At 49.8% G+C, this 15,717-nt stretch overlaps 1 protein-coding gene across 3 annotated transcripts in view; it reads left to right on the top strand.

The window, feature by feature from the left end:
* Nucleotides 1–15,649, top strand: part of SCYL3 (SCY1 like pseudokinase 3) — a 21,330-nt gene extending 5,681 nt beyond the window's left edge. The window contains exons 1-14 of one of the 3 annotated variants that reach the window (XM_027694629.1): nucleotides 14–70; nucleotides 2,888–3,163; nucleotides 4,019–4,204; nucleotides 4,866–4,979; nucleotides 5,738–5,794; nucleotides 6,476–6,578; nucleotides 7,146–7,257; nucleotides 7,621–7,698; nucleotides 9,078–9,217; nucleotides 9,964–10,151; nucleotides 10,481–10,652; nucleotides 12,445–12,588; nucleotides 13,167–13,879; nucleotides 15,196–15,649. In XM_027694629.1, coding sequence (XP_027550430.1) covers nucleotides 2,999–3,163; nucleotides 4,019–4,204; nucleotides 4,866–4,979; nucleotides 5,738–5,794; nucleotides 6,476–6,578; nucleotides 7,146–7,257; nucleotides 7,621–7,698; nucleotides 9,078–9,217; nucleotides 9,964–10,151; nucleotides 10,481–10,652; nucleotides 12,445–12,588; nucleotides 13,167–13,879; nucleotides 15,196–15,258 — 2,235 coding nt within the window. In that variant the 5' untranslated portion in view covers nucleotides 14–70; nucleotides 2,888–2,998 and the 3' untranslated portion in view covers nucleotides 15,259–15,649. Of the gene's footprint in view, nucleotides 1–13; nucleotides 71–317; nucleotides 653–2,887; nucleotides 3,164–4,018; nucleotides 4,205–4,865; nucleotides 4,980–5,737; nucleotides 5,795–6,475; nucleotides 6,579–7,145; nucleotides 7,258–7,620; nucleotides 7,699–9,077; nucleotides 9,218–9,963; nucleotides 10,152–10,480; nucleotides 10,653–12,444; nucleotides 12,589–13,166; nucleotides 13,880–15,195 lie in introns of those variants that run through there. The other 2 variants (XM_027694628.1, XM_027694630.1) reach the window with 2 other exon arrangements.
* Nucleotides 15,650–15,717: the final 68 nt, after the last annotated feature.

Below are 15,717 nucleotides of genomic sequence, written 5' to 3'. Positions count from 1 at the left end.
GGAGCGGACGGGCGGGCGGAGCGGCGGCCGCGGGCCCAGCGGCACCGGCACCGCGGGCCGGCCCGGGCAGGTGCGGGGAGCGGGACACGGCGGGGGCTGCTGTGGGTCTGGCCGGCCGGGGGGCAGTGGGTGGGGTGGGCAGGGCCGCGCCGGGCCCGGCCGGAGCGCGCTGTGTGAGCGGCGGGCGGGGCGGGCGGCGGGGCTGAAGGTCGCGGTGCTGGGCAGGGAGCACATCCCGCGGTGGCGGCTCTGGCTGTGCTGTTCCCGCAGCCGGCGGTACCCTGTGTTCCCGGGCAGCCCAGGTGTCAAACGCGTGCTCTTCCCGGTTCCAGGGTAGAGCTGTCCTTCGGGAGGTGCAGTAAAGCCGGGCTTCCTCCCGCGGGCTGCTGAGCGCCCACCTGCCGCTGTTCGTGCTCGGCGTGTACGGGGGTCCGGGTGGACACTGGCAGGTGTCACTTTGGGAAACCCCTGCCTTTGGGAGCAAAGCCCCCAGCACCTCCGAGAGCACTTGCAGGAGGCTCTGCTAGCCTGGGAGGTGGCGGAAAAGGCGTGTGGAAAACCAGGAACTGCCTCCCTCTGAGCTGTGGAGCGCCAGGGCTCGTGTGTGTTTGGGGTGAATACCGTGCACAGGTGTCAGCAACCCATGAATAAGGTAAATTGCAATTTCACTTCTTTATGGCAGGAAACCCACATTGTCCTTAACTCCCAGTCTCTCTGGCTTTCCCTGCCGGGCTCATCTCCATTCCAGGGTGTGCTGTGTGCTACATCTAATGCTCCTGTTTACAATTTATTGAAGATAAGATGTGAAAGGGTTATAATGTGGGCAGTGCTGTTAACTCATATAGCAAATGTAGGTCCTTGCACAGTGTGGTTGTGTGAGTGTTTTACTTCAGCATTCAAGAGTTCAGTTTTAGCCACACCTGGGCACAGACCTTTGCAGATTCTTTTGCCTGCTGGAGTTTCAGTAGCCAAAAAAAAGCTGGAAAACATGGGTTTTGGTTCTCTAGGCTGCTGTTGTCACTTGGCAGGGTGAAGGTGCTCAGTGTGTGATCCTGAGAATTGCTGGGCTTCTTGTGAGAGGAGGTTGTCTGGAGAGGGGGATGTGAGTTTGGAGCTGTCTGTCACAGAGCAGCACTCGGGGAGATCAGTTATGAAATAACTCTGATGTTATAATATTCAATGTAAGAAGGACATGGAACTGTTTGAGCAAGTCCAGAGGAGGCCCATGAAGTTGATAAGGGGACTGGAGCACCTCCCCTATGGAGACAGGCTGAGAAAGCTGGGTCTGTTCAGCCTGAAGAAGAGAAGGTTGTGTGGAGACCTCACAGCACCTTCTAGTGTCTGAAGCGGCTACAGGGAAGCCAGAGAGGGAGTTTTTGTCAGGAACTGTAGTGACAGGACAAGGGGGAATAGGTACAAATTGAAAGAGGGGAAATCTAGGTTGGTTATACGAAAGAAATTCTTCCCTGTGAGGGTGGTGAGGCCCTGGCACAGGTTGCCCACAGCAGCTGTGGCTGCCCCATCCCTGGAAGTGTCCAAGGCCAGGTTGGATGGGGCTTAGAGCAACCTGGTCTAGTGGAAGATGTCCCTGCCCATGGCAGAGGTGGTTGGAATGAGATGATCTTCAAGGTCCCTTCCAATCCAAACCATGCTGTGATTCTGTTCCTGAACAGAACCCACATTCTGTGGGTGTCTCTGAAGTCAAATATGTCCATATGTATTTGGAGGAACGTGAGGTACCAGGTCAGACCAGATACTTAAGGGCTTTCAGGTGTCCTGGGTGAAATCTGAGAAATCGTTGAAGTAGAAGAAGCAAATGAGGCACAGCTGGGAAGAGCAGAGAATGCAGAGAAATGCCCTGGACTGTGCCCAGGAGCAGCGGCTGGTGGTGATGCACACAGGTGAGGAGGGTTAACCAGGGGGAGCCAGGGCAGAGCTTCCAGGTTCTGACTGGAGAGGAAACCCTTCTGTCCAGGGGCAGCAGGAATGTTTTTGTGCCAACGAGTTCGCAAAAATTCTATTAAAGGAATTGGTGCTGAAAAGGTGCAGATCCACCCCTGATGAAATATTTGGGAGTGGTCAGTTTTCCCCCCACTTTTCCCCGAAAGCTCAGGTGCTGCTCTCTCCTGATTCCTGACGAAGGTTTGCTGACTCCTGTGTGCTCCAGGGTCTCGCCCGTGGCCCGTGATCACAAGCCTGATGACGGAGCATGTGCTTGGTCAGTGTTTTGCAAAAGAGCCTCTGCAATCAGCGTGTTTGTTTTACCGGTTTTGTATGCGAGGAAGCAGCACAAAAATCTGTGTCAGCCTCTTCCTGACAGGCTGTGGGAGGAAGGAAGGGTTGGCAGGCAGATGGAATATTTGTCAGATGGAGAGAAGGTAATCAGGGGGAAAAGTGTGCTGCTGGAGCAGGTTACCTGGCTATAGGTAACCTCCTGAAATCCTTCCTCCTTCTCTGGAATCCCCCCTGGCTTGGAGAATTGAAGAATGGTGTGTTTAAGAAGGCCAGGGGCTCCTTGTGCCCCGAGGTGGTGGCAGTCACAGTTCCTAGCTGCTGACTGTGCTTAATCTGAATTAAGCACCTGCAGTAGGTGTCTGTGACTGGGAGTGTTGTGGATCCTGCTTTTGGTGGGTTCTCAGCTTGGCAACCAGGTCAGGGATCAGTTGTGGATGCTGCACTGTGTGTCAGAGCTGGTGGTGATGCTGGCACAGGTGCCAGCACAGTCCAAGCCCCAGAGCTGAGAGCTTCTCACCTGCTGATCCAAACCCTTCTGTGGACATTTGGTTTCCTTTTCAAAATAAATATTGGTGATTTTATTCTTGCCCTTAAGCTGAAGGGCAGGATACTGGCAGGAGGAGGTTCTTCATGGCTGTTTCATGTTTTGCAGAAAATGCTCTGAAGGTGAACTGGACAGCGCCCGCCGGAACTGAATCTGTCTGAAAAAGGTCCTCCTTCCTCCAAGGGCCTGTTGGTGGTCAGGAGGGAACCTGTGCAAGGGATGGGCTCGGAGAACAGCGCTCTGAAGAGCTACACTCTGGAGGAGCCGCCGTTCACGCTGCCCACGGGACACACCGTCTACCCGGCCGTGCTCCAGGATGGCAAACGCGCCTCCGTGTTCGTGTACAAGCGGGAGAACGAAGATAAGGTCAATAAAGCTGCCAAGGTACTGGAGCCTGCCTGGGACAGACTTGTCACAGCTGTCCCTCCCTTTTATTGGGAGGGTGGGAATTGGTGCACAGAGGTCAGACCTTGGGGCGGGAGGGCAAGAGAAGAGGTGGGAGCTGACCGTGGCAGTGCAGGGGGGCAGGAGGGGTTGGCAGCTGCAGAGCTCATCGTGTGCTGTGAGATGTCAGCAGTGTGGGAAGGAATGGCCACACAGCAGTACCTGCCTGCCTTGGCAGAGGGCTGATCTCTTCCTGCAGATATAAGTCAGAGGGTCTTTCTTGGGTGGATTCACCCAAAATACCATTTTTATTATGGCTGAGACTTTCTTTTATTCTATGTAAGACTTTTTCCTTCCAGTAACTGGAGGGAACTGACAAGAAAGATGAAGAGAAACTATTTACAAGGGCCAGTAGTGACAGGACAAGGGAATGGCTTTAAACTGACAGAGGGCAGGGTTAGATTAGATACCGGGAAGAAATTCCTCCCTGTGAGGGTGGTGAGGCCCTGGCACAGGGTGCCCAGAGAAGCTGTGGCTGCCCCATCCCTGGAAGTGTTCAAGGCAGGGTTGGAGAGACCTTGGAGCAACCTGGTCTGGTGGAAAGTGTCCCTACCCATGGCAGGGGAGTGGAATGAGATGATCTTTAAGGTCCCTTCCAACCCAAACCTTTCTATGACTCTATTTCAATGTATTATAACAAGTTCTGCAGTGAGTGAGTGTGCTGGGTGCTTGGGGAGGAGCAGGGATGGGCTGTCTAAATTCACTGAGAAAACATGGCTAAGAGTACAGGACTGAGCTCTGCAGGCAGAGGAGCTGCCCTGGGTGAGATCTAACAGATCCCTTTGTTTCTGGAAGCACCTGAAAACCTTGCGCCATCCTTGCCTTCTGCGCTTCCTCTCTTGTACCGTGGAAGCAAATGGGATCCACCTGGTTACAGAGCGGGTGAAGCCTTTGGAGCTGGTCCTGGAGACACTTTCCTCTGCCGAAATCTGCGCAGGGATCTACGATGTGCTGCTGGCACTCATCTTCCTCCATGACAGGGTAGGTACCCCTGGCAGCAGCCAGCAGGCTTTGGAGGGAGACATATGAAAGGGGACAGGAGAGCACCTGGGCTTGTCTGGGTGAGTCATTTCTGATTCCTCCCAAAAAGCAGACACATGCCCCACAGTTCTTTTAGGCTGAAACTGCTAAAATCATTGGCTGCTTTGTGGGAGGAAGGGTAGTTGAAAGTGCTGTGGGGTTTGGAAGTAAGGAAGCAAGCAGTTCTCAGTTCATGAATCTGCTTGCAGTGCTTCTTGCTTTAGGGAGATGAGATTCTCAGCCTTGGCATTTGTTTACAGCTGTCACCCCGTGTCAGAGATTGGTGTCACTGCTCCCCTGATTGAGCACTGCGTGTTTGTCCAGGACTGCAGTTAAATCCCAGCTCAGACTGTAGCTCTGGGGCTTTGTGTTCACAGTTGGAGAACTTCCCTGGATTTACAGTTTTGTTGCAGGGGCTGTGACAATCAAGTCTTTGTCTCCTCTGAAACCCTGGCCCTCCTGCCTGGCACCTGCAAGCCACCTACCAAATCCCAGAGGACTTTGGAACTGTGCTTTTTGGCAGCTTTCCCTCAGCCCCTCACAGCACCTACTTAGCGCTGGTGAAGATTTTACATCTCCATCTATCCCCTGAGTCTGTTATTCTTTTTTTGATATGTTCTAGGGAAACCTCACACATAACAATGTCTGTTTATCATCCGTGTTTGTGAGTGAGGATGGGCACTGGAAGCTGGGAGGAATGGAAACAGTTTGTAACTTCAGTGAAGCTACCCCAGAGGTAAGAGCCAAGTCAAGTGCACCCTTGGATGCCCAGGAGAGGATTCCTGACCTGTGGAAACTGGCCATCTATGAAGGCCTAAGTCCTTCCACTTAGCTGGATTTACTATTAAGTGTGTTGGTTCACTTCCACCTCTGTCCTGAATCTTTCCTCTAAGGACACTATAACTATAAACTACAATGTTTACACAAATTAATTCCCCATTAACCAAAAAGCAGATACTTTTCTAAGGGACACTACTGGCTGAAGAGTGAGAAATCTCTGCTCCTCTGGACTTACTGAAAAACAAATTAAAAAAAAAAAAAGCTTTAGTGTGAAGCTGTAAGATCCAGGTTGAAATTAATCAATAAGGAAAATAATTTAAATGCCTCCTTAGCTTTTGCTGCTGGCATCTTATCTGCATATTAGCAGAACAATTCCTGGTTTATTCCTGCTGCCTGCTGTGCAGAGTCCCTGCTGCAGCCTGGCACTGTGTCACAGATGCACATTGCCTTTTCTCCCAGAGGATCAACAAACCCTTCACGATGAGTTGGCTGTGAGGCCCTGAAGCTGCTTCCTGTCAGCTTGGTGCTTCCCACCTGCTCCACGGGGGCCTCCCCTCGGGCAGAGCCAGGCACAGCCTGCCCTGGGTGCCAGCGGAAGGGGCAGGGGCAGAGCTCCTTCCACCCCTGAGCCCTGGCCCATGGGGACACCCTGCTCTGCTGCTTGGCACAGGTGAGTGAGGGAGGCAGCTCATGTCCCTCGTCTTCTCTTTCCAGTTCCTCTGCCATGTCAGGTCCGTTCGAGACCAGTCGTGCATCCCGTGCGAGGAGATGGTGAGTAACAGCACCTGCTCCAGGAAGGTCCTGCTGGCAACAAAGAAAAGTGTGATGTTCAGGATATATATTTTCATTCATATGTTTTATTTCCTTATGCCTAAATGGCATGGAAGTGGCTCTTGGATGATATCTGACATTTCCTTTTCCCCCTCTTCTGTCCCATGCCTGGTTTGGGAATGGTGTTGGGCACAGGGAATAATATTTTTCCAACGCTTTGTGTTGCAGCTTTAATGCTTCGAAGTCACCAAAGCCTTGCAAAAATGACAGAGTAGTTGCTGAGATTGCCCAGATCACTGCAGTCCCATGGCTGTGGAGCTCTTCTAACAGCCTTTTTTCCACCCATTAGTCACTTCCTACCCATTGAGAATCCTTGGAGTTGCTTATGCTGAAGGAGCACTCTTTCACTCTCTAATTATCACCTGTTTCCATAGAAATGCTGAAAGCTGTTGCCTGCCAACATCCATTGGGGAGTTGTTCCATTGTGATGTAGTTGCTCCTTTGGGTTATAAATTCCTCAGGGGAGTTTTTTTTAGCATAATATTCTACTTACAGGGTATGCTTTGGTGCTATAAAAAGAAGTGGAGACTGTATATGGCAGAGGGTGGGAAAAAACACTTGGAAATTACCAAGTACTTCATAAGTTCCTGCTTTGATGATGTTTTTTGGTTTTATTTTCAGTCTGCAGATTTCAAAATCCTGCCCAGCAGCTACGGGCACGCGAGGGATGCCTTTGCCTTTGGAACAACAGTTGAAAATCTCCTGACTGTCCTCAATGACCAGGGTGAGGAATGACACCTGTTCATTTTGCTGTGGACAGGCCTCTGTGGCTTATTCCTTGTGTGTGTCGAACCATTCACCTTCTGTGGCAGCTGGCAGGAGTGCCATGGCTTCAGTGGCCAGTGTTGTTCTTTGTGTTTACTGGGCTAAATGCAGGCCTTGGCTTCTCCTGTGTTCCCCTTTTGCTGCATTTGGACGTGGTCAGGTGTGGCTGGAGGTCACCAGCCCATGTGCCACAAGCATTCCCAAACCTGCTCCAGTTCTGCCCTACCAGCTGCCTCTCCAGGGGTTATGGATGTGGCACATGGGTCTCCTGTGCCACAGTTGAGCAGGGGCTGCCACCTTCCAGCAGAGAGGGAGCAGGAAGCTTCTTGGGAGGACAGTAGCACTCCTTGGAGCCCCAATGGCCAGGCAGCTTAGGAAGAGAAGTGGAAGTGCTTTTTTTCCCTTCCCTTTGCAATTTTGCTATAAATTAGTGTGAAAAATAAGTTTTGGGGAGGATGGGGGACTCCTAAAATTATCTAGTTCAGCGTTGAGAGAGAAATCTAACTGTGGGTGCTCTGGATTTCAGTTTCAGCAGATATTCTCTCCAGCTTCCAGCAAACCTTGCACTGCACACTGCTAAACCCAGACCCAAAGTGTCGTCCACCACTGTCCAGCTTATTATCTCACGAGTTCTTCAGGTAAGGACAGGAGTATGAGGCCTTTCTTGGTCTTGACACTGCCTGTTTCTGTCTTTGCAGAGTGTTATTTTGGTGAAGGTGTGGGATGGAAGTGCAGATTTGATCCCTGTCTCTTACAGGAATCTTTGACAAAGAGACTCCTTTAATTAAGAAATTGTTACCAGCCTTCCCAGTGAGGTGCTGAGCAGCAGCTTTCAGGTCTCACCTCCATGCTGGCATTCTTGATCCACCAGATCAAGACTTGCATCCCTCTGTGTAGTTCCCTCTGTGTAGTTCCCTCTGCTGAATGAATAGTGGGGATTTGCAGTCACTTCATTGTGGATGGTTTAAGCATCACTTGCCAACCTATGTCTTTGTGTTTAGGAATGATTTTCTGGAAGTTGTGAATTTTCTGAAGACCTTAACACTAAAATCTGAGGAGGAAAAAACTGAGTTTTTCAAGTAAGTGAACAAACTGTAATCTGGAAGCTTCTTATTTCAGACATACTTCTGCCAAATGGATTGAGGGGGACCTGGGAGGGCTTGTGCCCAGAGGTACTTCCTCAGCTGGCAGATTTTGGTTGCTTTGGCAGAACGTTGTTTGCTCTGTACCATTTTGGGTACTCCAGGCAAAGTAACAATTGCATCGAAGAGGAAGCTCTTCACCTCCTCCTTTCCCAGTTCTTTGTGAATGGTTTGGTGTTTGGGAGGAGTACCTGCTGGGCAATGTGTCTACCAGTGAGAGTTTGCAGTAAGACTTGCTGGATGAATTAATCCTGGTGCCAGCCCTGCCTGGGTGAAGCTGTAGTGGGTGTCTTGGCTGTAGTTGTGGTGCATCTTGCAGGAAATGCGGCTGTTCCCCAAGAAGTTTTCTATAAGGGAACCTTCTGTGTTATCATGGCATTAACTGGGTCTGAAAGGGGGAGAAGCTGGGTTTTTCCTTCTTTTTCCATATAAAAGACCCCTGGTGTTGTTACAGAGCTATCTTTCTGCCTCTTTTATACTCCTGTGGCCACCATCACTTGTTTTTCCCTAGTTTGAGGCTTAAGTGGAGGAAGTAAGAGGAGAAAGGGGATCTCAACAGGAGCATCCAGAACGGTTCCCACTATCTCTGTGTCAACAGTGTTTGCTGAGGGAAGGAATGAACACTTGGCTTCAAGATTGGGCAGTGCTGCCCCTTTATCAGGCAGAGGGGCCATCACAGCATGTGCATCTTTCTCTTCATCTCCTCCAGGCCTAGAGAAAAGCAGTAACTGTTCATGATATTTTAAAAACAAAAATCCTACAAGCGGGAGCAGTTGCATAGAATTAAATTCTGTGGCATAAATAGATAAACCCATTCCACACTCTGACCACCTCTAAAATGCATCAGATGGAAGTGTTTTCAAAATAGGATTCCTTTGTGCAAGGGTGGTGGGTAGAACAGCCTTTCCCAAAGCAGTAGGAAGCTTCTTGTGATGCACCAGGGTGAGGGGTGAGAGGAAAGCTCCCTGCTGTAGTTTTGACTGTAGCTCTTCATGGGAGATGCCAGCTCTGAGGCAGTTTGATGCCCCAGCAGCTTCCTGTGCCAGTTGGATGTGCTTGTGCCAGCCTGTGCTCCGGGTGTGGGGTTTGACAGGATGTGGCTCTGGCTCCTGGCCTGTGTTATCTTTGCCTGAAGCCCTAGGCGGGAGCAGAGCCGTGTCCGTGTAGGTCAGAGCACAGGCACAGGGAGAGGCTGCCCTGGGACACTGTCTCTAGGAGATGAGTTAGACACAGAAAGGGGAAAGTGATATTAAGGGAATCAGGCATAAATGCATGAAAAGCTGCCTTGATACTAATTGCTGTCTCCTGGAATGCAGATTCCTTCTGGACAGGGTGGCTGGCTTGTCAGAGGAGCTGATAGCATCACGGCTGGTGCCTCTTCTACTCAATCAGCTCGTGTTTGCAGAACCTGTAGCTGTCAAGAGTTTTCTTCCTCATCTGCTGGGCCCAAAGAAAGGTGACCTTTAAGTACTTTGTCATCACAATTATTACTGACAAGTTTGGAATGGATTCAGAGTGGTTGTTTCATTGAATCAAGGGAACAGTGGTGTTTCTTTAACCAGACCAAATCCTGTACCATACAGAACTGGAAAGGACAGTTATCTGTGCTTCCTTGTTTGCAGTACTTTCCACTGTTCTGCTGATGCTGGGAGGAGAGTTAGGAAAGGCCTGGGCTCTCTCCCAGGTTTATGTGTCACCCCACCCTACCACCCCAGGGTCTCACTGCATATCCTTCTTCTCACTTTTCCCCTGCCTGCCCTTTTTCCTTCTGTCCCTGCACTCGTTCACCTCTAAGGGCACTCAGTCTCCTCTCCCTTCCCCTGTGAGAGGTGTTCACTGTGTCTTGTCCCCAGCTGTCTCTGTTCCTGCTCTTTGCTTGCCCTCTCTTAAAGTTGCTTAAAAGTTATTTAAAGTCTTAAGTAGCTACTGGTGTTTCAGCCAAGCAAAGCTTCTCTCAAGATTGTTTGACCTTCTGTGTTCAGAGCCAGGGCCATGGAGCAGTGGACAGTGGCACTGTTTCCTCCCCTCCCTCCCATCTCTGACATCCCAAGTAAGCTATGTTGGCAGCTGACACAGCCTCAGACCTGGCAGTGGGACAACACTGTCACCCTCACCTGTGATGGTTTCTCAGTCAGGAGCTTTTGGGTGAGCTGTCTCTCCTTGTTGAAGCAGCCTTTTCCCATCTCCACCTTTCTTCCCTAGAGCAAACTGGAGAGAGCCAGACCAGCTGCCTCCTGTCACCAGCCTTGTTCCAGGCACACGTCATCCCTGTGCTGCTGAAGCTGTTTGAGGTTCACGAGGAGCACGTCCGGATGGTGCTGCTGTCCCACATCCACGCCTACGCTGAGCTGTTCTCCCGGGAGGAGTTGAAAAACATCATATTGCCACAGGTTAAGAACAGCAAACCAATAGGTGGTATATCCTAGAGTATGGGGTTTCACAGAATCACAGAATGGTTTGGAATGGATTTGGTTTGGGTTGGAAGGGACTTCAAAAATCATCTGGTCCAGCCCCATCCAGGCACTGAGATCAGCCACCCTCTTTAGCTTGTAGCATGAAGTTGAAGGCTGATTTTATGCTACAGTACAACATCCATCTCCTGAGAGCTGGGGGGGGTCAGAAATGAAGTGTGCTACGTTGAATGTGTAACGTCTAAAGGGGAAGGCGGTGAAAAAGCAGAATTCCTGTTGTTGGTGACATCACTGTGTTGTTGGTGCAGGTGTTGCTGGGCCTTCGAGACACCAGCGACTCCATCGTGGCGATAACGCTGCACAGCCTGGCAGTGCTCGTGTCCCTGCTCGGGCCTGAAGTGGTTGTAGGTGGAGAAAGAACCAAGATTTTCAAAAGCTCTGCACCAAGTTTTATGAAAACTGCTGATCTCTCCCCAGAAGGTAAAAGACATGGTCAGAGTGTCCTTGGGATTCTTGCCCGTTCTGTCCAAGCAGCGTAGGCAGAATTTCTTGGATGATGAATCCATTGCTGGTGACAGGTTAATTGCAAAAAAAGCTAATTTGCAGCCAAAATTCAATTTTAAGTTAGGTGCTATTTGTAGATACAGAATGGATATCAGAAGAAGGGTTACATAAAAATATTTTAAATATAGGAAATGTATGGGGGAAAATTTAAATCTCCTCCTAAGAATCCCTGTAAGTAAAGGAGATACAGTGTTTGAGTGTGTGTTTGTCTTTGTGGAAAAACTATAGAGCCCTTCTAAAGGACTTATACAGACAGTTGTTTTAATATTCCCTTTGTCCTTCCTGTTTTTAAAAATAGTAAATCTCACCTTCTTCCCACAATTTCTATTCATAGATTGGAAAAGGAATACGAACTTCCCTATTTTATCAGCTCTGTGGAGGCTTTTCAGCTAATCCAAGTGAAGACAGTAGCCCCTGCACCTGCTAGATAACTTGGAACCAAGTGTACTAAGGGAAAGCTTTTCTGGATATTGAAACATAAGGATGTTTGTAACTGGAGGGAAGAATCAGCACTTGTGCTACTTTAGACATACAGAGACCAAATGAAATGCATGACAGAGATCAATTTAAGTATAAATGTTTGCTTCCTGTTTGTGTGTGTACTGACAGCTATCACCCTTTATTAAAATCTGTGGATGGCTCATTGCATTAGTTTCTTTACATCATTTTAGTAGGCTGTAGTAAATAAACCCCTTTGGATTGCATGTGGAAACCAGGTTTATTTTTCAGAATATATTTAAAATTAGATTTAACTATTGATAAACAACAAAAAACCCACCTTTGTCCTCAACAGTGAGTGATAACCTGCAAAAAGCAGCACTGGAAGCTGAACACATGAGGCTTAACAAGCTGTGTGCTTAAGTCCCTCAAAGGATATGCCCTTTATCAAGGGCACTGTGGGGAAGGGGGGTCTGTTTGTTCCTTGCAGTCCTTTCTAGTGCCATGGCCTTGTGTCTGGTGGCACTGGTAATGCCCAGCCTAGGCAGGCACAGCTGGGAACACAGGTGAGCCCTGTGGGCGTAGATGCAGCACTGGCCCGAGCTGTGCCACTCTGAGGTGGTGGCACCGGGGCCCCACACAGCCCAGGTGACCCCAGAATGAACTGCAGCTGGATGCTTGCCAAGCTGTCCTTGAAACACGTGCCTTGGGCGGCTCCAGAGCGTGGCCTTGACTGCCCACCCCCCCCTCACCTCAGGTGTGACAGGAGGGCAGCCTTCAGGGTGCAGATTCTCATTCCTGGGAGCTGCTGTGCCTGTGCCAGGCATGGAAGAGGGTTTGTGTGGAGTCATGAGTTTGTTTATGCTTGGAGTTGTCGTGACTGAGCGCAGTGCTTTTGTAAGAGGCAGGTACCAGGGGATTTGTGATGCCATGGAGTGCAGCAGTTGGGATTTTGGATCCAGCCAGCTGGCAGACAGCATTTTTAAAGCATCTGCTCTGATCATAATCACTTTGTTCATTGTGTATTTTTTGAAAGAACATCTCAGCAAAGACTGGCCATGTACAGTTGCCATAACTTTGTACTGGCAAGAGTTGTAGGCAGCAGGAACAGAGGAGTATTGTGTTATCCATGGATCAGGAGGTGCAGCTGTCGGAGTGCTGTGCCAGGCTTCAGTGTGAATAAGAACATTCCAATGCTGGGGGCGGTTTCAGCTAAGACTGACAACACACCTTGTGGACTTGTGTCCTTCCTTTTCTTTTCTCCTGGCAGATTCCCCCAGTCACGTTGTGAGCAATCAGAGAAATCAAACCTCCCGGCCCTTGAAGAGCAATTCCAGCTTGTTCCCCATCTCTGGAAATGTACCTGTCAAGAAGCTTTCTGGGCGACAAGACAATCCCCTGGCTTTAAAGACAGGTAAAACCTAGTCCTAATGCTTCCTTCTTGGAAATCAAGTGTTCCACAAATGAAGTGTTGCTTGAAAAATGTTAGTTTTCACCATGTACTGATCTGAAAGATTCAGTGAACCGCAGAAGGCGACAGTGATGGAAGGAGAGTGTGACCCTTGACATCCTAGGGAATAGCTGTCTGGGAAGCAGAGATACACAGGCTGGCTGTGTGGCCTCGAGCTTGTGTTTCCTTAGGGCAGGTTCTGTGATGTGCTTTCACCCCCCTCACAGCAGATATCACAGCAGATACCCTGGATTTACAGGTCAGCTCATTCTGACAGTCAAAGCCAACTCTGTTTCCTTCCATGGCCTTTTCTCAGTCACCTGCTGCTCATCAGCTGGCAGTGTAGTGCCCCAGGGCTTGGTGAATTCCCTCCTTTACAAGCAGGAAGGTGTCAGGGCTTTCTCATCTGAGAGGAGCTTTTTTCCAACCAATTACTGGCTGGCTCCCATGCCAGGTGCTGCCTGTGATCTCAAAGAGCTTTAGGGACAACTCTGTTTCTGCACTTGCTCCCTTGAAATATGTAACATCTTTGTCTTCCACAGGTGAGCAAGGCACTCAGCCCTCCCTGAATGGAATTCCTGGAAGCATGACTACACTGAATAGCAGGAGCTCTTTGCCTACCTCTGAAAAGCCAGCAGAGGAGTGGCCAGACTGGAGTGAGCCAGAGGAGACAGACACTGAGAAAACTGTGAACATTCAAATTCAGCCCCGAGAGCTGCAGGGCAGTGTGGGACCTTATTTTGCTGATCATGATGTAGATGAGAAGCCCTGGGATGACTTTGAGCCCAGGAGCCCCAGTCCTAAATTGCCCTCAGGGAACTGCCTCACTGTGACAGAAGCTGATGCAGTTGGAAGGCCGAGGCCTCTGCCAGGTACCCATCAACTGAGCAAGGAATTCAAAAGCCTCAGACTGAGTTCCCCCACAAAGTCCTGCCCTGGGAACAGCTGGAGCAATGACAAGTGGGACCACCAGGACCAACTGGAACAAACTGTGCTGCCAAAACCAACCTCTCAGGAAAGGTTGAAGTCTTCATCAGAGAACGGCCTGGGAGAAGAGTTCACGATCAAAGTGAAGAGGAAACCCGTGCAAGACCCTGAGCTGGACTGGTTTGCTGACATGATCCCAGACATTAAACCTTCTTCCTCTCTCCTGATTTTACCTGAGGCCAGGACAGAAGCAGTTGATCCCACTCCCTTGGGTGCCTCCCAGAACGTGCTGTTTTCATCCAAATTTGCAGCAGCTGATGGGATCGAGGTAAGAGGCTCCAGGCAGGGGGTGTCAGTGACTGCACCCTTGAGAGGATCCCAAAGCCCACGCAGCACACACAGAGCTGTAGCACCAGCCAGCCCCTTGGTGGGGTGGTGGACACCTGAGCAGGGATCAGGGGCACAGGCCTTACAGATGAGTCCTTCCCTGTGACTACAGGATGCTGAGCTCTGCCTTAGCAGGCACCAGGGAATTCAGTGGGCCATTCATACAGCAGCAAGAGGGCTGTGTTAAGTAAGAGTGAGGGAATGGACTCAATTTGTACACTACCAGAAGTACTGACTAAGGAGTTTTAACTCCAGCTTTTACTCTGTGTTGCTGTATCCGGGATGCAGGAATCCTACACTTGGTTAGGGAGAGTCTTAACAAGGCTGGATCCTGGCTGCTGAATAGGCATGGTCCCAGCACCAGTAGAAGGGCCTTTCAAGCACAGAGGGTGCTCAGGACTTACTGTTGCTCTTGGTTCTTCTAGGAAAACCTAAAAGCATTGTCAATTAAAAACCAGAAAAGAAGAACCTCTGGATTCCAGTGTAAAGTTTTCTGGGTGCTCTATTTTCAGGAAGAATAGCTGAAACATTTCTCTATTTCAGAGAATCAGTGGGGTTATAATTTTTTTTTTTTTTAAGAAATCAGATAAATCCCTGTAGCCACTTCCTGGAGACTCCAGAGACTGCTGCTGTTTCCTAGCAGGGGAGGCAACACTCCCACCTGACTGTGTACCCTTTGTTAGGGAATAGGTGTTGACTTAAGTTGTTTTGCTCATTCAGCCTCAAGAGAGGTACCCAGGGGTAGCAGGGAGCAGGAGGAGAGCAGCCTGGGACATAAACCAAAGTTGTTTACAACATTTGAAAATGGCACAATGTCCTGTGACAGAAGCACTGTCATGATCTCAACCACATTTTGGGGGGCAGGGAGGGAAGTCACTCACTGGTGCAGTCAGTGCTGTGTCAGTGTTAGAATACAGCAGGAAAATGGCTGTTTCCTGGGGGGAAAGAAATAATTTAATTTATAGCATTCTTTTTTAATGGAAAGTGGTTTTGGTACAAACAGTTCTTGCATTAATTTTAGGGAAGAAATGTAAGACTCTCCCCCTTAAGTTTATTTTTGTCTTTAAGGAGTTTCCTGTTGTAGTTTAAACTTCTTTAATACCAAGTACTGCAACTGCTGGCACTTTATTTTTGGCATTGTGGATGAATGCTCTGCCATCCCAAGCCACACGGGCTCCTGCCTGGCTCCTGGGGCTGTGCTAAGCACACAAGTACAGTCCACGTGCCTTAATGTTTGATAACTTTATGTGATTCTAGGCTGAAGCTACAGGCTGGGGTGAAGAAGAGGAGTTGAACTGGGAAGATGATACAAACTGGTAACGGGATGGAAAGAGACAAAGGCAATTTGTGGTGTGTTGGACCCTGTGCGAGGAGTCGCTGCTTCCCCAGTACCACGGATAAGTACCTCAGTGCTGCTTTTGCCAGAAGGCAGGCACTTGCTGCACAGCCAGTGAGAGCCTGGGGGACCTGAGCTCCTGCCACGGATGCTCCTTCCCAGTCTGTGCCAAAACCTGCAGGGGTGAGGCCTGCACTCAAGCAATATGCCCAGCTGTGGTGCGTGCCACTGCTCCCGGAGAGAGGAACAGCGGGATGGTGGTGAGGGGTGGGATGGGGCTGGTGTGCTGCTGGAGGCCAAGAGTGGTGTAAGCGATTGTTCCAGAACTCATCCCTGCCCTGAAAAACTGCTGACAATAAATGAAAGTCACACTGAGTTCCTTGGTAAATGTGCCTTTTTCCTTTGGTTTTTTCCTCCCCCTCTCCCCCTCCCTGAACAGTAAA

The sequence above is a fragment of the Neopelma chrysocephalum genome, unplaced genomic scaffold, assembly GCF_003984885.1.
Source record: "Neopelma chrysocephalum unplaced genomic scaffold, ASM398488v2 Primary Assembly neopelma1_98, whole genome shotgun sequence".
Classification (NCBI taxonomy): domain Eukaryota; kingdom Metazoa; phylum Chordata; class Aves; order Passeriformes; family Pipridae; genus Neopelma; species Neopelma chrysocephalum.
Note: the sequence above shows the minus strand (reverse complement) of the source record. Positions and strands in the feature narration are given on the sequence as shown.